General features: G+C 44.1%; 2 protein-coding genes across 2 annotated transcripts; one reads left to right on the top strand and one right to left on the bottom strand.

The window, feature by feature from the left end:
* Positions 1-626: 626 nt before the first annotated feature.
* Positions 627-14,538, top strand: slc6a15 (solute carrier family 6 member 15; the record flags this gene model as incomplete). The annotated part of the gene is made up of 11 exons (XM_080841960.1): positions 627-927; positions 3,496-3,653; positions 3,965-4,091; positions 4,527-4,708; positions 8,955-9,065; positions 10,030-10,271; positions 10,722-10,914; positions 12,703-12,895; positions 13,114-13,273; positions 13,758-13,920; positions 14,155-14,538. The coding sequence occupies 11 exons, from the start codon at positions 627-629 to the stop codon at positions 14,536-14,538; spliced, it is 2,214 nt and encodes a 737-aa protein (XP_080698086.1).
* A 2,115-nt stretch (positions 14,539-16,653) lies between these two features.
* ctsd (cathepsin D) lies at positions 16,654-23,423 on the bottom strand. The gene is made up of 9 exons (XM_080842215.1): positions 23,290-23,423; positions 21,952-22,108; positions 20,439-20,562; positions 19,777-19,895; positions 19,458-19,657; positions 19,167-19,289; positions 18,084-18,228; positions 17,694-17,792; positions 16,654-17,223 (listed from the first exon to the last, which is right to left on the bottom strand). The coding sequence occupies exons 1-9, from the start codon at positions 23,349-23,351 to the stop codon at positions 17,062-17,064; spliced, it is 1,191 nt and encodes a 396-aa protein (XP_080698341.1). The 5' UTR covers positions 23,352-23,423; the 3' UTR covers positions 16,654-17,061.
* Positions 23,424-24,435: the final 1,012 nt, after the last annotated feature.

The following is a 24,435-nucleotide window of genomic DNA, read 5'->3' as shown; positions in this document are numbered from 1 at the left end:
TTTAAATCTCTGAACTTCAATAGCAGGCTTCACAATCTGCCATGGAGGGTCTGTGTGGTGGGGCTTGGAAATGTCACCTATTTGTCTAGTGATTGTCAGTTTTGACTGAGTTATCGGCGACATTTAAAAATGTAGCTGTGCCCTCTTTTGCTTCGATCGGCTGCGGTCTTTAGAGGCATTGGTTGTAGGCCTACTGTACACCGAGAATAGATTGAGATAGGCAACTTGGTCCTACAAATTGTCTTCATAATTAAATTGTTTTTCTGCCTTCATGTTCAGTTGTAAGATATATCTAATGACAGTCTTTCTTTCTTTTTCACAAGAAAGCAGATGTGAAAGAGCATTGTTTGTTGGATTAATTCGTTCATTGCCATATTCACTTAATCCCATATTGACCTAATCACATATTCAATTTCTTTTCTCATTTTTTTCTGTAGACATCTGGTGAAAATGAGGAATTAAACCAAGGCACCAACACTTCATCTTTTCGTTGAAACTTCGCTTTGTTTAAAACATTGCCTTACTTTGACTGGAATCCTGCATCTATCAAGTGACCATTGCACTCCACACCTTCAACCACAAAAAAGACATTACGCCTCCCACCCCTGCCGTGGTTTGTTTATCAAATGCCCAAAAACAGCAAGGCCGTCAAGAGAGAGCTTGGCGATGATGTTACTGAGTCAGTCAAAGACCTGCTTTCCAACGAGGACTCTTGTGACGACTCCTTCAAGAAGAGCTCACTGATTGTCAATGATGTCTCTGAGGACAAGGACAAGGACAAAGATGTTGAAGAGGCCTCAGATGATGCTGATGAGGTGAGGCCTGCTTGGAACAGCAAGCTTCAGTACATCCTGGCTCAGGTTGGCTTCTCTGTTGGTCTGGGAAATGTGTGGAGGTTCCCCTACCTGTGTCAGAAGAATGGTGGAGGTGAGTCTTGTCATGTGCTACACAATTTCTGTCAATATATGGAGCTTGATGTATATTTTTTAATGCAATGACAAGGATATCATTTATTTGGCTGTGAACCGCCTGACTTTGGGATGTTAGAGATTTAGATTTTGAGTACCAGAAATTCAGCTATTCTTTACATGCTGGTGGCTATTTTCACTCGTGCTGTTCCTCCCACAAGGTCTGCTTCCTCTCTTAAATTGATCGTTGAATGTTACTGGATTTGTTAGATGGATGTCTTCTATGCCCCCACTGTTATTTATGTGCTATCAATGAAGAATATGTGTCTGGGGGGAAATCCTGAGTCTGATGAAATCTCACAACATGGTTTCAAATAGGAAACAGAGTCTGTGAGCGTCTGAGCAGAAGGTGTCATGTGTGATGTGGGTGTCTGTGTTTCAGACCTCTCTGGGCAATCATGTGTAGTGTGGCATGTTTACTTTATAGACCCTTCTGTAATTAATCATTCTCTACGCGTGTCTGGAAGATAATAGCAGGGCATATTTCCATCTGAGATTACACAAAGCCATTGCGTGGCAACTGAAAGCTGATTACAGAGCAATACTCCAGGGTGTAATGGTGGCAATGACAGGTGTATATTTAGTAGTAATTCCACCACTCTGTGGATGTGCTTTAACCCTTTCAAGAGGACAGTGTGTGTGTGAGCCAGGAGAGTTTTTGAGATTGTGTCTGTGTGTGTTCCACCACCGTAGCAGTGACAGCGGGTGAGTGGCAGCCGGGCCTTGTCATGTGCTCCAGGTCTTTTGAAGTGATGCTGGCTGCCCTGCTGGGCTCTTCTGTAATTAGATTAAAAGAGGCTGGCCTCTTGCGACTCTGCTTCGCTGGCAGTGCTTTGGCCACGTCTGTCTCTCTGTGTGCCTGCACACTGTCTGTGTGTTGACCTCTGACTCACTTACACACTGAATTGGGGTCAGCTAAACACTGCCACACCCCGCTCCTTCACTCAGGTAGTCCTGGGTGAGTCCCTGACTGAGGGCATCGGGTTTCAGAGGGAGAGCTACCACTGCTAGGCTAATGCTGTATATCACAGCTAGATAACCTAAATCACATGAATAAAATGGTCTCATATACAACATGGTCATGGTCAAGTCATGGGGTTCATGGGAGTCATGGTTTTTTTTACAGTCTGGTAGTACATAGTTCTCCAATATAGGGAACTGTTTTTGATATATTATATTTGTGAATAGATTGTTGTATAGCTGGCACATGATATCTGGATAGCAGTCATCAATTCATGGCCATACATCACAGTGCATGATAGAGGTTTCCCCCCTCATGAACAACGTTGTGGTACAATGAGGCCAAAAGAATAGTTGTAACTCGAAATGAAATCAGAGGCTGGACTTCAGATGCCAGTGTTGTGAAATGTGACAAGACCAGATAAACTGGAAGTATGGTAGTAAGGAAGTCATTCAACCCTAGAGTGAAACAGCTGACCTGACAGGAAATAATTCGAAATTTGAGTTTCATTCAGATCCCCACACTTATTATGGTGGTTTTAGCGTTTGAATGGGTAAACCCACAGCCTGAATAGGTCTGACCAAAACCCTATGGGGATAAATCTTCCCCAAGGTTATGACATGTGCTTGTGAGAGCTCAATCATAGGAGCTCATTCTAATACACTAACAGAGTTGTGATCTGAATAGCGTCACACTGCACACCTGTGAATCACAGCCTTGTTTGTGAATGGAATGTTGTCTGTTGTTTCATGGTGCGTTCTTTTGCCTTTTTTTAAAACCACATTCCCATATAAAGGCTACATATGTGTGTAAGGGTGTAGTGTGTGGGGCTGTGTGGGTGTGTGGTGGGAGGGATAGAAAGAGATTGACTATGTGAGGTGTACATTTGTGTTAACTTTTGTGTGTGTGTGTGTGTGTTTATCTTCAGCTATGAGACAAAATGTGCTGGATGCTGTGATGTTAAATCTTTGCATGACATGTTCACAAGTCTTGGAATTGTTAAAAAGACAACCAATAATGAATGACCATTGCGTACACACAAAACAGAGTTCTTCTGACTTAAATCTCCAGAAGACACACACACACACACACACACACACACACACACACACACACACACACACACACACACACACACACACACACACACACACACACACACACACAGAGAGCATAGTTAAACCGCCAACCCATAATGGCCTCAAGCACAAGCAACACTTCTCTGACATGTTCTGTTTCTCTTTCCCTCTTTCTCTCTATCCTCTTTCTCTGTCTCACACTCCCGACGCAGCTTTCATGCATCAGCTGCGTGTGGTGCCTGAAGCCACAAGATATAAATGCCTTTCGACCATACATGGACAACAGTGTCTGCATTTCCTGTGTTAAACAGTGTTCTGCCACAACACCAGTGCAGACCATAAAACATATCTGTGTGTATGTGGAGGGAATAGACTGTGAGCATACTCGTAGATGTGTTGTAGCTCTTGCGGATGTGTGTGTGTATGTACTGTATGTGTGTGTGTCCGTGTGTGTGTGGCCTTCCTGTAACTCTCATCTCCTCCTCAGGGGCCTACCTGGTACCGTATTTCATCCTGCTGGTACTGATTGGGATCCCGCTGTTCTTTCTGGAGCTGGCCGTGGGTCAGCGCATCCGCCGTGGCAGCATCGGAGTCTGGAACTACATCAGTCCCCGCCTGGGTGGCATCGGCTTCGCCAGCTGTGTGGTCAGTCTGCACCTCTTATTGCAAATTATATGTATACACACGCTCACACATACATACACAGGGTGTTATAGACACACATTAAACAATGTGATGCATGCATCCGCGTATCCCTTATCATATATATGTATAGCGCTCGGGTGTATCATATATTCTAAAGTACAGACTATTCTCTCACAGAAAAAGGGTGCTTTAAATATGTAGCCCTTTAACTTTTCCCCTAGCTAAGAGCGCCAGTGTAAAACAGAAGCTGGCTAACTGGGTCACTGCGAGAGAGCTGACACATCTAACCAAATATCCGCCTCCCTCGGCAGGTGTGCTTCTTCGTGGCCCTCTACTACAATGTCATCATTGGCTGGAGCCTGTTCTACTTCTCACAGTCCTTCCAGCAGCCTCTGCCCTGGAACGAGTGCCCGCTGGTGAAGACCAGGAACACCACCTGTAAGCCCAGATATCTGGATGCTCTTATTGTTGTTACAGATAATACCACCCGTGCATCTAAAATGTGCTTTAATTAAGTGCTTTTGCCTTGACAGTTACGTTTAATGTTGTGCTGCATAGTAAAGGGTCAAGATTTAGTTTAAAGTTTAAGGCTGTGTTACAGTTTATGTTTCAGATGTTTGATAAACCTCACAAAAGCCAGCTATATTAAGAATATATATATATGAGAGATAAATATGAAAGTTACCCTCATGGACTGTACCATAGAAGTCTAATAACTTTGCAAGCTATGAAATGATGTAGCTATCCAAAGAAATAATACTTAAAACATGGGGATAAGCTGACAGACCCAGCCCATAGAGCATTAGCATTTCACTGAAACCCCTCGTCCTCCCGTTTGCCTCTCCTGCCTGTGGTCTTCATGTCTGTGCTCAGATGTGGTGCCCGAGTGTGAGAAGAGCTCAGCCACCACCTACTATTGGTACCGGGAGGCCCTCGACATCTCTAACAACATTTCGGAGAGTGGCGGTCTCAACTGGAAGATGACAGTGTGCTTGCTGGCTGCCTGGACCATGGTGTGCCTGGCTATGATAAAGGGCATTCAATCTTCTGGGAAGGTGAGGAGAGTCTGCATCCTTCTGGCTTGTGATGAGCGAGACCTCGTCTGCAGGGTCTGCAATGCAGGGAACAGAGCTGTTTCATATGGTCCCAAAAGAGGCCAGGTTATACATCAGGTTACTGATCCTGGCTATTACAACACAGTGATAGAGGTTTTTTTTAAAGTATAAACGGGATAGAAGATTTTGTATAGCCATTTGTGGGAGCAGATTAGACCTCCAGCAGCAAAGAGACCTCACTGTCCATCCACCTGCCAGACTGAGTGGCCCCTGCTCTGGGGCCCTTACCCAAATGGTCTCCCAGATCCCTTCCATCACGAGATAGGTATTAGTGGCCCCTCAGATCCAGGTCACAGAGCTTCCGTGATGCTGGAGATGATTCCTGGAAGTTAGAGCCATTGCCTTTCAAACATAGTTTTCATTTTGGACTCAGGAAAATTAAATGTCTGAAGATGGGAGGATTATCCTTCTCACCCTCTCCTCCTGCCGTGCCATATCCTTATTTGTCTACTGGCCATACACAACCCATTTGTGGCTGGTTTGCCTTGCCTTGCCTTGTCTTGCCTTGCCTTGCCTTTCCAATCCCCCCCCCCCACCATCACATTCCACAAACAGTGCATGTTTCGGTCAGAGCTTTAAATGAAACATTGTTGACCTTTCAATGTGCCTTTTGGTGTCTTTTTTTTCAATACTACTGTTTAAGAAAGGAATGAGGTATCCTGTGTGTAAGGCCCCTTAATCTAAGGTAAACCACAGTAAGGGCCCTGCTACCTTTGGCTGCCCCTTAGCTTGCAGGACCTGGGCTGGGTTGCACCGTTGGCTGTGTTACAGTGGACATAGTAGGCCTGTGCAGCTGAGATAAGATGGTTCATTTGGTCCAGCCTTTGTCCTGCTCCCTGCATCACTCTCTCTGTCTGTCATTCACTATCTCTCTGTCACTCTCTGCCTCTTTCTCACTCTTAGGATGTGCCACTCTTCTGACTGCCTCATTCTTCTCAGCTCGTTCCCGTCGTGTTGGCTCTGTGTGTTGCCTTCACCAAGATAAAAATATGTTCTGGTGTGACTGTGGTGGAAGTAGCAGGCTTTGTACACATCCTGTTCCATTTACAGAAACCCTTTACTGAGGTGTTTATGTTATTTAATCTGGCTATATATCGCTGTGAAGGTGTGTGGTGGGAGGTTAGAGAGAGAGAGAGAGAGAGAGAGAGAGAGAGAGAGAGAGGTAGGGTTAGGTCAACAGACAGAGACAATACATTTTTTCATGTCCCATTAGGATTACAAATTTCACCAAGAAAAGTTTGTTTTGGCATTTCAGATCACATTGCCACAAGCTAAACAAAAATGCAATATATGCTGATGGCCAAGAATGGATGGAAAATTGTGTGTGTATGAGAGAGAATAAGCAAGTATGGCAAGAGGGACAGGAGAGAGCAGGTTGACGAGAGTCAGAGTGAGAGATAGAGAGAGAGAGAGAGAGAGAGAGAGAGAGAGAGAGTGGGGCTCCCTGCTGAAGGGGGTAAAGCAGGTCTTTGAAGCCCGATCAGGGATTTGCTACACAAAAGAATATTAATGTCCCATTCACTGTTTCCACAAAGCTTATGTTCTAGGAATATCCCCGCAGTGACCTGCATTTTTTGCCATCTGAGCTGGTGTGTGTGAGTGTGTGTGAATGTGCGTGTGTGTGTGTGTGTGTGTGTGTGTGTGTGTGTGTGTGTGTGTGTGTGTGTGTGTGTGTGTGTGTGTGTGTGTGTGTGTGTGTGTGTGTGTGTGCACGTGCATCATCGGGTGTGAGTGTGCTTGTGCATGAATGGAGGCGAGAAATTCATTGTGGTTGCCATGGTTATTCGCGCACTTCTTTCCAGCCTGGCAAAAATGGAGGGGGGAATGTGACTCAGTTCTCTATCTGTCCACTAGGCTCAGTTATGCTAATCAAACATACCACATAACCCAGGAGATAGTCCAACTCCCTGAAATCCTTACAGCACTGGGGCATATGGTGGAGATGCTTATTTCAGTCCCCTTAGAAAAGGTACATTCAATTGAAGTTTGTTTCATCACCCTAGAAGTGCCATATTGTGAAGAAACTACTACACAGAGGTAAAAAGGATGACTGGTTAGATATTTCTCAAACCCCATAATATAGTTCAGCAGAGACTGCCATTTCAAATTGGATTCACTTTTGTTTAAATTCATTAGACAGAAAACAGAACACAACAGATGCAAAACAGATAGAGGTGGCATGATATCAGTTGGACACATACAGTCAGTCGGTGTGAAGCTGAGTGTGTGTCTGAGGAGACTGTGTGTGTGTGTGGCTGAAGAGACTGTGTGTGTGTCTGAGGAGACTGTGTGTGTGTGTGGCTGAAGAGACTGTGTGTGTGTCTGAGGAGACTGTGTGTGTGTGTGGCTGAAGAGACAGTGTGTATGTGTGTCTGAAGAGACTGTGTGTGTGTGTGTGTGTGTGTGTGTGTGTGTGTGTGTGTGTGTGTGTGTGTGTGTGTGTGTGTTTGTGTGTGGCTGAAGAGACTGTGTGTGTGTGTGTGTCTGAAGAGACTGTGTGTGTGTGTGTGTGTGTGTGTGTGTGTGTGTGTGTGTGTGTGTGTGTGGCTGAAGAGACTGTGTGTGTGTGTGTGTGTGTGTGTGTGTGTGTGTGTGTGTGTGTGTTTGTGTGTGGCTGAAGAGACTGTGTGTGTGTGTGTGTGTCTGAAGAGACTGTGTGTGTGTGTGTGTGTGTGTGTGTGTGTGTGTGTGTGTGTGTGTGGCTGAAGAGACTGTGTGTGTGTGTGTGTGTGTGTGTGTGTGTGGCTGAAGGGACTGTGTGTGTGTGTGTGTGTGTGTGTGTGGCTGAAGGGACTGTGTGTGTGTGTGTGTGTGTGTGTGTGGCTGAAGGGACTGTGTGTGTGTGTGGCTGAAGGGACTGTGTGTGTGTCTGAGGGGACTGTGTCACTCTGTTTTTGAGCTGGTGAGTGCATCAGGCACACTGACTCATCACAAGTTTACACCATCATTAATATTACTCATTCGAACAATAAACACACACGCATGCACAAACACACGCGTGCACCCACCCACACACACTGCATTACCTCCTCTGTGACCAGTCCTTTCTCCATTATCCCTTTCTGGACTCATCTGGGGATAACCACAAACATGGATTCCACTCCAGTCCACTTGCGCTGAGTCAGCCAAGCCCAGCTAAGCCTAGCCCATCTGGGTACACCTCAGCTGAGCACTGCCCATCACTAGGAACAGAGTTTAAAGTCAGTTCCATGAACGCCTCTAAAACAACCGGCTTAGACAAATGCCTTAATAGTATGTTTTACTTTTAAGCTAATATAAGGGCATATGGGTATTTGAAAGCTCTTCAAAATATACTGTATACAGCTCGGACTGAAATCAATTACCAAGAGAATTACATGCAATCGAGTTTCACAGTTTAGTGGGATAGTTTTTTCTTGCATTTTGAGTGTGGTCAGGATGTCTTTGTACCAAGTGTTTTTGTGTGGCCTCCAGGGTCATTCTGAAGTGACTGTGAGAGGAACACAAATGCAGCAACTTACTAGCAGTATTAACTAGTAGTATGCAAGACAGGATTCTAACCCTTACTAGCAGTTATAACTAGTAGTATCCCCGACAGAATTCTAGAGCTTTGGGGGGAACTGTGGCATCACATTTTCCTGCTTATGGTTGTAGTTCAAGGCTCTGCCCACAAGGGCCAGACCCACAGGATGCCTGCTGCCACCAGTAGGCAGATGAGGGTAGTTACTATGGTCACACCTTCAGCTGCTGCCACCAGTAGGCAGATGAGGGTAGTTACTATGGTCACACCTTCAGCTGCTGCCACCAGTAGGCAGATGAGGGTAGTTACTATGGTCACACCTTTAGAGCAGCGTTGCACAATTGTTCCAAGTTTCCGGGTTGGCAGAGTGTCCTCAACCATCTAGTTTGGGCTCTCTGTCTGATCTTGATGCTTGCCAAACAAAGCATTATTCAAGATCCTTGGCTTTTGTATAGGACATATTTAAGACTTGTTGACTTGCGACACGTAATACTGTATACTACAATACTATGAAAATAAATAGTATTGTTAGTATGTTACATAGAAAGTGAAGTATTGAAAGTTGTCTCAAAGATGCACATTAGTGTAACCCAGAGGATGGTTTTCCTCTCAGTGGTTTACTGTGTTTTCATATGTATTGATAATGTGGCCACATAGTAATACATATTCCACTTTGATTGGCTGCAGATCATGTACTTCAGCTCCCTGTTTCCTTACGTTGTCCTGATCTGCTTCCTGGTGAGAGCCCTCCTCCTTGAAGGATCAGTCGATGGCATCCGTCACATGTTCACACCCAAGGTAAGTCTGTGTGTGTGTGTGTGTGTATGTGTGTGTGTGTGTGTGTGTGTGTGTGTGTGTGTGTGTTTAGGAACGTGGGTTAATGTGAGGGCGGTATTAGGGTAAATGGTTCACTAGAGTTAATTTGTTATCACTAGTATCTATATCTCAGAGAATATATTCTCCTTCCTTCAAATTTGCTACTGTGCCTGCCAGACCATTTGTGCCCCTCTAAGTACATCATGAATGGAAACCATTGATGTTGGAACCAAACAGCGTACACTCCCATCACCCAGAATGCATGAGTGCCAGTACTATGGCAGGGTGTGGAGATAAATGAGTCACACAGACACACGTCACAGAGAACTCAAATCCTCTCCACTTTGGAGATGACTCACCTAACACAGTTTCACCCTACAGTCACACTGGTATGGGCATGGCTTTGTGTGTGTGTGTCTGAGTGTGTGTGTGTGTGTGTGTGTGTGTGTGTGGGGGGGGGGGGTTCTGCATGCTTGAGTGTGAGAGACTTTGATGTCACGGAGAGATAAAACTGGCAGGATGTTGTAGTGTTAGCACATGTGACAGTGCAGATCATGATGACATTCAGAGATCTTTGTAAACCAGAGGTGGAAACACACAAACAAACACACTTACACCCACAGACAACTTGAGATGCATGCATACATATATATGTGTACATTTGTACAAGTAGGCTTTCACTGTCCCTTGCATATGTAATGTTCCACTACATATTTCTGCTTGTATTGTAGTTTTCCAGATTACCAAAACAATAGACCAATCTGCATGGCATTGGAGGATTTTATTGTAAATGATCTATTAATGGAGGCTTATATAGCTGTTTTATACTTAAAAGCATTTTATATGCATAGACATAAGCTACACGTTACCTCATCCCATAGTAGATCCCCATCAGCTGAAGATAGTTTGTGTGTTGAGTGAGCCCACTCTGTGTTTTTTTCCCCAGTTAGAGATCATGCTGGAGCCCAAGGTGTGGCGTGAGGCAGCCACGCAGGTCTTCTTCGCCCTGGGCTTGGGCTTCGGCGGGGTCATCGCCTTCTCCAGCTACAACAAGCGCGACAACAACTGCCATCTCGACGCCGTGCTGGTATCCTTCATCAACTTCTTCACCTCCGTGCTGGCCACGCTGGTGGTGTTCGCCGTGCTCGGCTTCAAGGCCAACGTCATGAACGCCAAGTGTGTTGCCGAGTGAGTGTTTCTCCCCCCAAAAGCAAAAACAAACCGACCACAAGCAAAGCTCTGGACCAAGCCAAGACTATAAAAGATAAGACCCACAGAGACCCACAAACCTTCAATTTGCACATCTTTATACTGGCGTATCTATAATCTCAACTATCTATAATCACCCATCTACAATCTTCTGTGTCATTTTTCAGATGAGAATAGATATAATAGCTATTTTCACTCAGCTAGAAATAGAAAAATAGCAGCCAATTATAGGAAATCCAAGCCAAAATTATGATCACACTTATGCAACACCTCACTTATACAACAAAATGTCCTTTTGCAGGAAATAGCGATCAATAGAAATGTCATCTTTTGCATTGTGTTCAAAGAACACAATAATGCATTGCTTTCATAACTGCTATTTGACCCTGAAGAAAAGCTAACAGTGAAGTTGCTCTCACTCCCTGTTAGAAACACCAAGAAGATTGAGGGTTTCCTGGGTAACGGGATCAGTCGTGACCTGATCCCTCATCACATCAACTTCAGCAGCAGTGTGAGCACCCAGGACTACCACCAGATGACCGAGATCCTGCGGGGGGTGATGGAGAACGACTACTCCAGCCTGGGCCTGGACACCTGTAGCATTGAGGACGAGCTCAACAAGGTACACAGCGCGCTCAGCTCACAGTCTAGAACAGAGACCTTCACCAGCTGCTGATCAGGAATCAATACGCTCTTCATGCTCTTCATGCAGCCATTGTTTCTAATGACAGCATACATGACATAAGGGTGTAGCCTGTAGGCCTGTCACAACAGGCAGGGGTAATTGCCTCTCAGGAGGAAAAATGCGTCCCTTCAGTTTTTCTGTTGCTTGTTTGATCTTACAGGCAGTGTTCTATTTATATTTGAATCCTCATGCAAGTGGCAAGTTTGCAGTGGCCGCCCGTTACAACATTATTGTTGAGATGACTTGCACTTAGCTTAGACCTTTTTCATGATGACAAGGCTATGGAAGTGCATAATTTTTAGGCCATTCTTAGGCCCTATACCAGGAGAGTTGGGGGTTCATTAAGGATTAGGATAAAAGATCAGTAAAGCAAACCATTAACCAACAAGAATGGGAGCATTCAGAGAATGCAAACCTCCGCCTTGTGACCTTGACCATTGACCTTGACATCTGAAAATCTAATCAATTATTGCCATTATATTACCCAATCTCCCCACAAAGTTGGATGGAAATCGGTCCATGCGTTTCTGCGTAATCCTGCTAACAAACAAACATACAAGGGCGAAAACATAACCTCCTTGGCGGAGGTAATAACCCTCAGTTATTTCTTATGCACCCTTGAATATTGAATACAGCAGCTTTGTCTGATAATCTCAGAACTCAAGTGTTGCCTGTTTTGAAATAACGGAATGGTTTGGTTTGTAGAGCTGTAGGAGAGACTTGTGCTTGCAGACAAAACAAATGTAATCCATTCAGTTGAAACAAATGGAAGGACAGTGCGTCACATGGTGAAGTGTTTACGACTCTCAAGGAACAGCACCCATTCAGCTGCCCTCCAGTGCTTTGTTTTTCCATCTGACTTTCTATCTGAAGATCTATATTTGGTCCGTTTCTCTTCGTGGGTTCAGTGCATTGGCCGTGCTAGTGCTAAAGTGCTGTGAATAATGAATGGCAGAGATACTTAGAGGGAGATACACACAGGCCACACCATGTCTTTCCTCAAAAGAATGGAGGGGCCGCAGAGAGGTTTGGTTGTGTTTGATATAGTCAGCACTGAAAAGAAGACCCAAAAATCCCCTGTTCTAGAGTTCCCTCTGTCCATATTGAGGTCACATAGGTACAGTATGCGTGATGAAAAGCCGGACGATTTTTCATTCAAGGCCATTATTTTCTCTATCTGAAGGATCTGTCTGTATGCGAGGCCAAACCCATGTGACTGGTCCCATGTTCTTGGTAAGGAATGTGATTTTGTGTTTAGGAGACAGTGTGTCCAGGGCTTCCCTAGAGACACTAGTAAGGACAGGTGCAGTTTTAACACTCAGCAGTGGGGGTGGACCACATCTGTTGGCCCTCTTCTCTCTATTATGACACAGTACCTATGTCCCCTGAGAAAGGCTGGGATCATTTTTGTTGAGGCACGTGCTCTTCATGTGAATGTGCATGAAAAAGTGTATGTGTGTGTGTGTATTTTTGTACTGAGCAATGTCACCAACTTGCCATGGACTACAAAACATTTGTGTGCCCAGAGACAAAGGTTAGCTGAAATCCATCTGTTTATGTACCTTTGAACAATAAACACATTCTCATCTTGTAATAAGCAATAAATACAAATTGTTAGCAATTTGAACTTAAATCTTTCTTTGTGTGTCTCTCTCTCTCTCTCTCTCTCTCTTACTCTCTCTCTCTGTATCTCTCTCTTTCCCTCCTCCTCCTCCTCCTCCTCAGGCAGTGCAGGGAACAGGGCTGGCCTTTATTGCCTTTACGGAGGCCATGACTCATTTCCCAGCCTCTCCCTTCTGGTCGGTCATGTTCTTCCTCATGCTGGTGAACCTGGGTCTGGGCAGCATGTTTGGCACCATCGAGGGCATCATCACACCCATCGTGGACACCTTCAAAGTGCGCAAGGAGTTCCTCACAGGTGGGACAGCAGGACGCGCTAGAGGGCATTGCCATGAATGAAAACAAAGGCACCAGAAGCAAGCTTTGTGTTTCCTGATGCTGGTGATGGAGTATCTGTCTTACACAAAATCTCTCCGTCTCTCTGTCTGTATGTCTGTCTGTCTATATCTCTCTGTATTTCGCTCTCTCTATCTCTCTCTCTCTCTCTATCTCTCTATCTCTTTCTCTGTCTCTCAGTGGGCTGTTGTCTGCTGGCATTCAGCTTTGGCCTGCTTTTCGTCCAGCGCTCAGGAAACTACTTTGTGGCCATGTTTGATGACTACTCAGCCACACTGCCCCTTCTCATAGTTGTCATCCTGGAGAATATTGCTGTGGCCTGGGTCTATGGCACAGACAAGTGAGTCACACACACACACACACACACACACACACACACACACATACACACACACACACACACACACACACACACACACACACACACACACACACACACACACACACACACACAGGGAATAAACAGAGGGCATAAACAGATGGAATGCTACACACTGTGAAACACAGGCCCTCTGCATCTGTGTTAGTTATATCCCCTTCTGTCACAGGCCCACTCTAAAGTCTAGACATTTGTGCTAGATCTCATTTCAAAGTGGAGCGCTGACCTCTAGTGGTGAATACTAGCTAGTGAATTAGGCTGAACAACAGTTCTCATTAGCATCACAGACCATACACATGCCAATAAAAAAACGTCAAAATGACTTAATATGTTATTATTATATAATATTATTACTATAACGTGCTCATCTCCTGATCAGCCAAGCCACCACCCATTAGCTCCAGAGGGCTGCTGGTTCCTGACCTTTGTTGTCTTTCTCTAAAAGGTTCTTTGAGGACCTGAAGGACATGCTGGGGTTCTCGCCCTCGCGGTACTACTACTACATGTGGAAGTATGTGACCCCAGTGCTGCTGCTCACGCTGCTGGGCACCAGCATCATCCAGCTGGGCATGACACCCCCTAGCTACAGCGCCTGGATCAAAGAGGAGGTGAGGACACCCCCTGTCAATGGACCTCCATTCTTTCTGTTTTTATAGAGGAGGATGAAGGCTGTATATGCAATAGTTTAAAATAAAAATGATTACAATGCTGATCATTTTCTAAACGTTATATAGCTATTGAGCATTCACAATACATTTATAGGGAGATTAAACAAGGGACTGTCATGTGTCATGTTGAATCACTAGCATTTCCTCATTTCCTTGTGTGTTTGTCTGTCTCAGGCTAAAGAGGTGTCCCTGAGCTACCCTCCATGGGGTCTGGCCGTGTGTGTCTCTCTTGTGGTGATGGCTGTGCTTCCGGTGCCGGTGATATTCCTGCTGCGCTACTTCAACATCATGGACGACAGCGCCGCGGGCCTGTCTGCCGTTTCCTACCGCAAGGCCCGCATCATCAAGGAGAGCGTCTGCCGCGAGGAGGACGACGACGACGCCAGCCTCCTCAACGCCAAGACCCCCAGCCAAGCGCCCTCGCCGATGCCCCCTAACAGCATCTACCGCAAGCAGAGCGGATGCCCGCTGCCCGATGTCAACACGGCCCCTAATGGACGCTACGGCATCGGCTACCTCATGGCCGACATGCCTGACATGCCTGAGTCTGACCTGTAGAGGGCGTTAGTGTTTCACCTTAACCTGTGGATCATGCCCCACCCAAGTTACCTTATCACAACATTCCTTTGCAAAGTTCCACACATCCTGATACATTTCAAAAAAAGAACATCGTCTTACATAATACCGTTTATTCATGTCCACATACAACCCAACACACACCTCTGTCCATATAATACTACCTGTAGACACATGCACCCCCCCCCCCCCCCCCCCACACACACACACACACGCACTACACAGGCTTAACAGCACCAAAACTCATCCCTCCTCCTACACCTCCCACAACCCAGAGTCCCCCATCTCTCAAACACACATCACCCTCTCCCCATTCTCAGCATCTAGATTTGGCAACTCCCTCAGCAATACAGCCCAAACCACCTACATTAAACGTCAGCAAAGGTACTCTTGACCTTGACTCTTCACCTGCGTCAGCTTCTGACATCACCTTTACTTGGCATCTCCACTGGCTGTGCATTTCATTGCGTTTGGGGGGGGGGGGAACATCTGGTCTGTGTATTTCAATTTGTATATATTCTATGTGCGTATGGCTGTAGATAGGTAAGCGCCCCACTTTCTGATATGACTGTAGGGGTTTGCCATAGAATGGCAGGACATGTACCGATCATGTCACAGGTCAGTGCAGTAACTGTCCATCAACCCATGATTGTTAGAAGCAGCATAGCCGCTTTTTCTCCAGTGAGCCTAGAAAGTACTGATTTATGTTTAAGGCACAATTACAGACTTTTTTCGCATGAGAATGAGACTAAAAACAACCAGCTTCATTTTCAAGTTAAAGGACAAAGAAAGGGACAAGGAAATGAAGATTTGTTGCTGGTAGTGTCAAATCCTAGTGACATTTAGTAAGACTACCAACCTGTCAAGCAAGTAAACGGCCAAGTCTGCTGTCCTACACGTCCCTTGGGTCTCTTTGGGTATTGAGTATTGCCACACCAGTATTTGTTTTCTTTATCTGCACTTCCTTTTTTTTGCAACTCCAGTCCGTGATGAGAATTGGCTCCAAACCACTTTGAAGTTGATTGAATCAGCTTGTAGACTCAGAGGGGAAATCTGAGCTTGCACTCTTTGACTCGGCAGTGTGAGGCTGAAGTAGAGGAAGTGAATTCTTCTCTCTTCATGCATCTCATGATGAGAAGGATCCATCGGTACATATCTGCTTCGGCCCCTTCAACAGACGCCATGCTATAGCGTGACCTTAAATGAGTCCTTCCTCCTCATCTTCACAAACTCCTCCCCATAGCTTGCTGATTAGATCATCATAAAAATGGCTGACAATACTGTTCTAAAAGGAGCTTCTACACCATAATCCCAACAGTAAGAGTTCAGATGAAGCCTGGCAGCATAAGATTCACAGTGCCTGGCATTTAGACAAACTTCTCAAATTGAAAGAGTTGGTTTATTTGAGTCACTTGACAGATTTCTGTTTCTCTCATGAATTAAGTTACCCGTTGTGCTTTTAAACACGTAATCTGACTTGTCTCTAGTGGGTTCCCCACGTAGCACGGCAGTGAATGGAGGCATAAACACCACAAATGATTGTTCTAAGCAAAATGTGTGCCTAATTTCTGATATTTCTTAATAGACTACAAGGTGGATGTTGTATATTTACAGTACTCTGTAAATAATATATATGTATATTATAAATATATTTGACTTAAGTTTCGATATCAGAACATGTTTTTGGTAATAAGTGCTGAAAATCCAAAACGCTGGTCTCTTTTTTGTCCCATCTGTCTTTTGTGTCCACTGATGTGCAATCATCAGAAGTTCCAGAAATCTTTTTCTTTTGTACATAATGTATTTTTCCATGAAACTGCTTTGAAAACGCAATGTTTTTCTTTCTCCTTGCATTGAGATTAAAAATTCCATAACTGATCCATAATGGCCTCTATTTCTTCATCATTAATATCCAAACATACTCTTTCCTTGCCGTTATACACAGGGAGTTTTACACAGGGAGTTTTTCTGGACGACATATGAATACATATATAGAGAAGGACACCCTTCAAATATGCTTCTTTAGTGTTTGTTACATGAGAACATTTTTTAAATGTCAGCAATATCACTTGACAACAGTAATGACTATTCACCCACTAGAATTTAAGAAGTTTATTTCATCATCAGTTTCACACCACTCTTGAGGTCCTTTCCAAAAAATCAACAGCAGTGACTAAAAATCAAGATCCTTTCCCATTTGGCATAATAAAGAAAAGAAATAAAACAAAACCATAAACCATAGTGTTGATGCCAGTTAGCACAGGCTCTGATAACGTTCTCAAAAATGCTTCATTTTCTGTCTTGCCACATTAAAATTCCACAAGCTTTATTTGCCTTAAAATAGATTTTAAAACAATTGGTAAGCTAGGTTAAGATCAGTGCAAATAGACAACAATATAGTAATGCTACTCCCCACTCCCACCATGACAACTTTTCACTGAGATTTGTACCGCCATTCACACCTCACTACCCTTTGATTGACACGCGGCTCGCGTCAAAATGGACTTAAGTGGACTTGGCAAAGCCCACTCTATTGTTATCTCGGTCAAACACGGTGTAGTACTGGCCAATGAAAACATCTCCCAGAATCCACAGGGGCCCAGCAGGAGGGGGAATCTCCAAGCCCATGAATCCGCTCAGACAGATGGTCTTCCCGCCTTGGGCCACCTGCGTGCACAAGAACAAAAGCTACATGGGAGTGCACGCTTCCAGTGCCACACGACAGATGAACACGCTGAAGTAGCACACAGCGACGCAACCTTCCCGATGGTTGCATCAGCCAGAAAAAATGCCCAGAAATAATCATACATCATGAGGCCAGATCTATTCCAGTCAACTGCTATCTTGATGAGGGATTAATCTCCATTTGCCGTTCTTTGTTCACCTTACAACCATTAACACTAGAGAATACATTTACATTTAGCAGACGCTTTTGTCCAAAGCGACTACAAGGGAGAGAATAGGTCACATGCTGACATCTAGTGGACAAAAGCACCCATGGCAACATACTGGTCATACACACATGCACTCACATGCCTGCCACATGTCCTTTGGAAAAGACTAGCAGGGAACAAACACGGTAGTGGCAGGGAAACAAACAAGAACAAACACAAAAGGGAAGTCAAGGCAGGACCAACCTTCATGACGTACTGCTCTCCAGTGAGCGAGTATGTCTTTCCACCGACGTTGAACGAGATGATGGGGAGATCAGGCACTTTCTTGCAGTCGATCATGTACTGTTAAAACAAAGAGTAAAAACTGCTCAGAGTTGGGTAGGCATCCATGTTCCTAATACAGAGAATTCCTCTTGCAACTGGTACAATACCTCAAGAGGTGGAAAAAGGCTTTCATTCTTAACTTTTCACCTGGCATGACTATAAGGACGTTTCTGAGGATACTTTAACTTGTGTCGGTTAGGTCGAGGTAAACATTAATGAATTCATTAAGCGGGTTAAGGATAGAGGATGTATGATTTTTTTTCCACCAGTGCATGAAATGTACTTGGATTAACATGAGCAAGTGTGTACCTCTCCCTGGATGAGGGGGATGGCTCCGATGGCCTTCTGCAGGGCCTTGACCTCAGCTGGGGGGCCGGTGATGAGGGAGGTGCCCGTGTCCACAATGGCCTCACATCCATCCTTACACAAGGTCAGCTGGCTGCCAATGTTCATTCTGGATTCGTCAACAAGGACAGAAATCAAACACAGGTCTCATATCGACACCATTTGATGGAAAGAGACTCTAGGGGAACAGTAATGGGCTATTCCAAGGGCCCACCTGTGTGAGATCTATTGTGTCAGACTGACGAATAAGCACAACCTTTTGGAGCAGTGAATGTAGATGAGGTTTCAAGCACCTTTGTGACTGAAGCGCAAGTACACTTTCCATGGATAACACTAGGGTATTGCCACTGGTAAAGAGGCCAGGCTGTGCGGTCAGAGAATGTTAATGCTCCTGGCTGTGTAAATGTCAGCCAAGAGCTCTGTGTCCTTGGAAGGGGGATTCCAGGCCTGGACACTGCCTCGTGTTTGGAAAGGGCACTTCACCTCTGTGGACAGAGCACAGTGCTGGGAACGAACACTGACCCAAAGTCTCAGGTCTTCTCAGCACTGGGGTGGATTGGATTGGATTTCTGAAGGGGACTGCTAAAGGCGTCTACCTCATAAGGGCTCAAATACATATAAGCGTTTTTTTTTAAACGGGACGCGAGCAAATGCATCGATTCCTATGGCACGGCGCGTTTACCGTGTGCGCCCCTTCTCCACCACGCGTTGCGTCTTTGAAGCATTTTTTAGGTGCGCTTAAAAGTTGAACTATTTTCAACTTTCCAGCGCAAGGCAGGGAAGCGCACCGCTTCTGTTTCGGCCGCCGCACTTTGCCAAGGCGTTACTGAAGCGTTTCTGCCTGAAAAAAGACGCGTATGTGTATTTGAGCCCTTACTGTGTAGGCTTTTACTGGCTAAGAGGGAGGCTAATGTTTGTTGGATGTTGTGGCCGAAAAAACAATCATCTGAAATGCCAAACGCACGGATTACATTTCTCAAAACCTCAACACAAATCCCTTCAATGAGCCTTGCGTCACTGGAAGCTTCTAAAAGTTTCTGTGCTCACCCATCCATGTGAATCTGCCAGTAGGCCTGGCGGGTGACGGGCACGTAGTTGAAGTCTCCAGTGTAGTACTTTGGGTCGGTTCCCCCGAGGAGCAGCTCACCACCTGGTTCAGTGTCGGGATTCCTGAGAAGATGCAAGAAAGTGAGAAAACACTGATAAGGACTGCAGGTAGGTAACTCAATCCAACCAAAATGAAGGCAGTGTATTACTAAAACAAAGAAAGCAACACTGACCACTTTTATATTCATTCCCTTGCACACATAGATAGCCATGTTTAGAACCTTCACACACCTGTTGAGGTAGAAGGAGAAGACATTCTGCTCCACCTTCTTCTGGCTCATCATCATATCAAACACAGGTGGTACTCCATCCACGGAGATTCTTGGGTATGCCATGCCCAGAATGCCATCGAACTTGGCAGCAATAAAGGCCACCCCAGGCTGTTTGATTGCTTCTCCAAACAACTGGTTCTCTACAACGATGTCTCCAATCTGACAATAGAGCAAGAGGGACACACAGAAAGACAATGAGACCTTCGAAACGCAACTCCTTGCAAAAAAGCTTGTATGTTTGCAAAATGTTACCATGACCAGAGCATTTAAATGCCTACCGTGCAGCTGTCCTGACTCAAATAGCCAGAAAGGCTCCCAGACCCATACTGGATTGCAAACTCCGTGCCATTCTTCACATATGTGCTGGACTTGGCTCCATTGTACTTATGATGAAGCACTGCAAAAGAAGACCTTAACCCTCAATATGTCATCTAATCCACCAATTTACAGGGACTGTTATAGTTGTTAATACAGTTTGTTACATCTAAAATAAGGAACTACTTCTGCAGTTGAAAAGAAAAACACAAATCAGTCTTGGAGCATTTATTGACTGTTCCATCGTTCCACTAGCAAACCCCAAACACAAGTTTTTTCTCCTCACTGGTATATTTCAGGGAGCAGATGGTGATCCCCGACTAGGGATTAGGCCCGTGCCTGGACAAACACTTCACTCTGTTGATGCCACTCAATGAACTTGGTCCAACTACATTAACTCACTCTGACCTTTGTACAGGGACTTAATCCTGAACATGATATTATGCATTGAAGAGGACTTCATAAACAACCCAGATAGGTGGGGTAACTCACAATACACAAGTAAGGCAAAGGTGTATACGTTTCTGACCGTCACTGATCCTTGCGGTTATTATAAATAATATATAAATAATAACAAATGTCACAGAGTACAGGACCTTTGTCCAAATGGAGCAGAAACACTTACAGCAGGCGATGTCTGTGAAAGAGCAGTGGATGGATGGCACCCAGAGGTTGGAGGACCCAGTGTCAAAAACCACAGTGAATGTCTGGACAGGAGAGCCCAGTCCAATCTCCCCATAGTATTGAGCCTGTGGACAGACACATTTAAACACATTAAATCACACTGCTGTCTTACAGAACTGCAAGTGTCGTCTTAATCATTACATCACTTTGCATTTAGCACTTTGAGTACTAAATAAACAATAATCTGCTTTACTTGCTGTTGAAAGCCTGAGAGAAAAACACCACAGCAGTTGGCCTTACTAATGAAAATACTGAGACCGATGTGTGCAAGTATTAAATGAATCTACAGTTCCACTTTAGTACACACCCCAGTGACTCAGCATATTCTTGCCCCCCTGATAGAAGGTTAGCAACAAACTAGCTGGTGTCTTTTGGCAATATAGCTGAAATTTTTGCTGGGTATTCCAGCCGTATACACAGAACAACATAGGGCATATTCTGGATGGCTAGTGGGAAAGAAACAGGTGTTTATCTGTCCTTCACATGACCATATGCCATCAAAATGAGTTTGAGGATGGTACCATAACTAATTGCTTTTAAAACCATACCTCCGAAAGTGTCCAATTGTTACATAGTGTTACTTTAAGCTCAAGTTTGGCTGTCAAATGACAACTGAATATTTAGACATCCAAAAATGTATAATCAAATACAGCATATGTTCAGCAAATCATTTTTCTCTTCTGTCCCCATTTTTCCAAGAGACGGGCTCAAGGCTGATATTAGACAAAGAAGAAAGGGACTGGGAGGTGCAGTAGAAAGAGAGATAAATGTTTAAAAAAAAAAAATAATAATAATGTTTTAGTGACTGAGACTAAAGCCACTCCAGAGATGAAGCTGACACTTAGACGACCTCAGCACTAATGGTCATTGCGAAATCGTCACAATGAAAATCACATTGTTGAAAGTAGTGTGACCACTCTTAAGCTGATGTAGACATCCAAAACCTCATGACAATGCCTCTTTCAACATCTTAGTCATGCACGTCGCATGACAAAGTGTGCAACTAGTCAATTTCTATTTCTTCTGATACAATGACAGGGCAATTTTCTCTTCCACAATACACCAAATGATTAATGTTTGAACGGTCAGTCCCATGGAATATGACTGGGGGAAGAGTTTGATAAAAGGCTACAGCCCTTCAACTAAGCAACGCTGCTGCATCTCAAAGGAAACCACATAAGTCACCCAGACCATGTGATTTCCTTAGAGAGTCAAGATCTTACCATTATAGGCAACATCCTGGTTGCTTCATCTGTGTTCCAGCACACAAATACAACAAATAGGGCAAGCGCTGAGCACCTGTTAAACATTACTAGGCCAAACCTGCTTTCCCACCAGCCATTCTCACAGTGACCATGAGATTAGCGAGCACAGTAGAACACAACAAACAACAAGGCACTGGCATCTAATCAAGACAGATCTACTTAAAGAGTTTAAGGGAAAGGGGCCCTCACATCCATGTAGTTCTTGAGAGTCTCTGGTGTGGGGGCATTGCTGGAGGGGAAGCCTTGGTTGTGTTGGAGGGAGTTTGTTCCAGCCAGCAGCTGCTCCACGTTAAGCCCCGAGTCAGAGAGGGTGCGTCTTATGGAGCGGAACTTCTTCAATGGAATCCTGTGGACAGAGACAGCATTCATTGTTGATGAGCATCTAAAAGCTATTATTTAAATTCTGCCCAGTCCTCATTTAAGAACTTGTGCTTTAACTAACCCAGATGATGCTATGCCAATGGTAAAATACCAAAGATAACATAGCTAAGAAACTGCTTGTCTTCCCTATTTCTTAGGCAGTAATGAAGGTTGCGGAAGGGCATTGCATTTTACCCCAAAGGTATGACAAATGAACACATCCGATGCCTTAGAAAAACGTTGTTAGTAGTCTCATTTTATTGTGTAATATTCAAGGTGGGTAGCATGTATTTTCGAAGATTTCAGAAAACATTTTGCAGATTTAAAATTACATATGACATGTTGATTGAATTATAAATCAGAAAAGAATATCGGAGGCAGACATTCCATGTTTTAAAACTACACACCGCTCTGACTACCAAATGCTATTTGTCTGATGTTTAAACAGAGCACGTCTAGAAACAAACGATTCAGTGTCTGCATGAAGTGTCACTGGTCCCCGTCGGAGGTGCTGTGTGAAATAAATTGGTGGAAACACTCTATGGAACTAATTCGATACATTATGTTATACAAAATGTCATTCAGACATTTGATTTATTTATTTGTTTGTTGTTGTTGTGGCTGCTGTCGTTAGTATAAAATAGCGATAGTAGTGTTACGCAGTGGTTGACGCTATTCTGAAATTACAGCACTATAGTACATTACTTGATACATTGTATTGATAGGCTTTGGTAGTGTTTTTAAGACTAGCGGCGTTGTCCCTTAAGTAGATTGTGTTATCCACTTATTATCACTATTTAAATAGCATGCTAGGGCAATGTGTCAAATCATTCATGAGCTAACATTAGTTGGGGTAGAGGGCTAGCCTGAAACGTTACCGCGCGAACAATCCTTATCAAGAATACCAAAACAGAAAAGCAGATGCTGCTAGCTATACAATTTCATTTGGACATCGACCATGCTCGCTCTGCGGTTATTGTGATTACAGCCCAGAATGTCTATTAGTCTGCTATATTGACTATGGCATCAGCTAGCAGGCTAGCCATCCCACGTTAACGCTGCCTTTAAACGCCAAAGAGTAACAAGCAAGCGAAGTGGCATGCTACAAAAGTCAGTTCGTTAACTAACATTAGTAATTTCCGAGGCCATTTAAACGTTCTTTCTTACCGCACGATCGCATCGGAGGTCCATGCAAAAACTGCAAACAAAAAGAGATACAGGAACTTCATTATTCTGACTTCTATTCGAAGCAGACTATGTACGTTTCTGAACTGTGAATAGTGCAGTCGAAGATTACTAATAAAAGCTCTTCGGTCAGGTGATGAGAATGACTCACGTGTCATGTGACTACATTTTCAGGAAGTGTTCAAGACTATCAAGGGAATGTTTTTTTGTAATCAAAATCTTTATTTATTTTCCCCAATTAGTAAGACTGTAATTAAATATAATAAATCCTGTGAATCAGATATATTAAGTGGGATAGCTACTTTTAAAATGCAAGAGCAACAACAAGATTAATTCACGGATTCCCAAACCAAAAATAGATACAATAAACGTACTCAAACGTATTTGTTGTATTCGACTTTCCCTTCTTTTATATAAAAAAACAAAACTTGTCAAATGAAGGGTAGATCACAAGATGGTGCGTGCGTACGTGTGTGTGTGTGTGTGTGTGTGTGTGTGTGTGTGTGTGTGTGTGTGTGCGTAACCTATAAAGACCTTCCACCATAAGTACTCACCATAAGTACTGACAACATAGTCACAAAATGCGGTACACTACTACACTGCCCTTCAAAAACAAGGGTTTGCCAAGTTGACAACATAGTCACCAACTACAGTCCTGGCCAAAAGTTTTGAGAATGACACGAATATGCATTTTCACAAAGTTTGCTGCTTCAGTGTCTTTAGATATTTTTGTCAGATGTTACTATGGAAGGCTGAAGTTTAATTAAATATATTTAATAAGTGTCACTGGCTTTTATTGGCAATTACATGAAGTTAATGCAAAAAGTCAATATGTGCAGTTTTTACCCTTTTTTTCCAAGACCTCTGCAATCCGCCCTGGCATGCTGTCAGTAAACTTCTGGGCCACATCCTGACTGATGGCAGCCCATTCTTGCATAATCAATGCTTGGAGTTTGTCAGAAATAGTTTTTTTTTGTTTGTCCACCCGCCTCTTGAGGATTGACCACAAGTTCTCAATGGGATTAAGGTCTGTGGAGTTTCCTGGCCAATGGACCCAAAATATCAATGTTTTGTTCCCCAAGTCACTTAGTTATCACTTTTGCCTTATGGCAAGGTGCTCCATCATGC

The sequence above is a fragment of the Sprattus sprattus genome (genome assembly GCF_963457725.1).
Source record: "Sprattus sprattus genome assembly, chromosome: 7".
Lineage (NCBI taxonomy): Eukaryota > Metazoa > Chordata > Actinopteri > Clupeiformes > Clupeidae > Sprattus > Sprattus sprattus.
The sequence above is the reverse complement of the archived record's forward strand: the minus strand, read 5'-3'. Positions and strand labels throughout refer to the sequence as shown.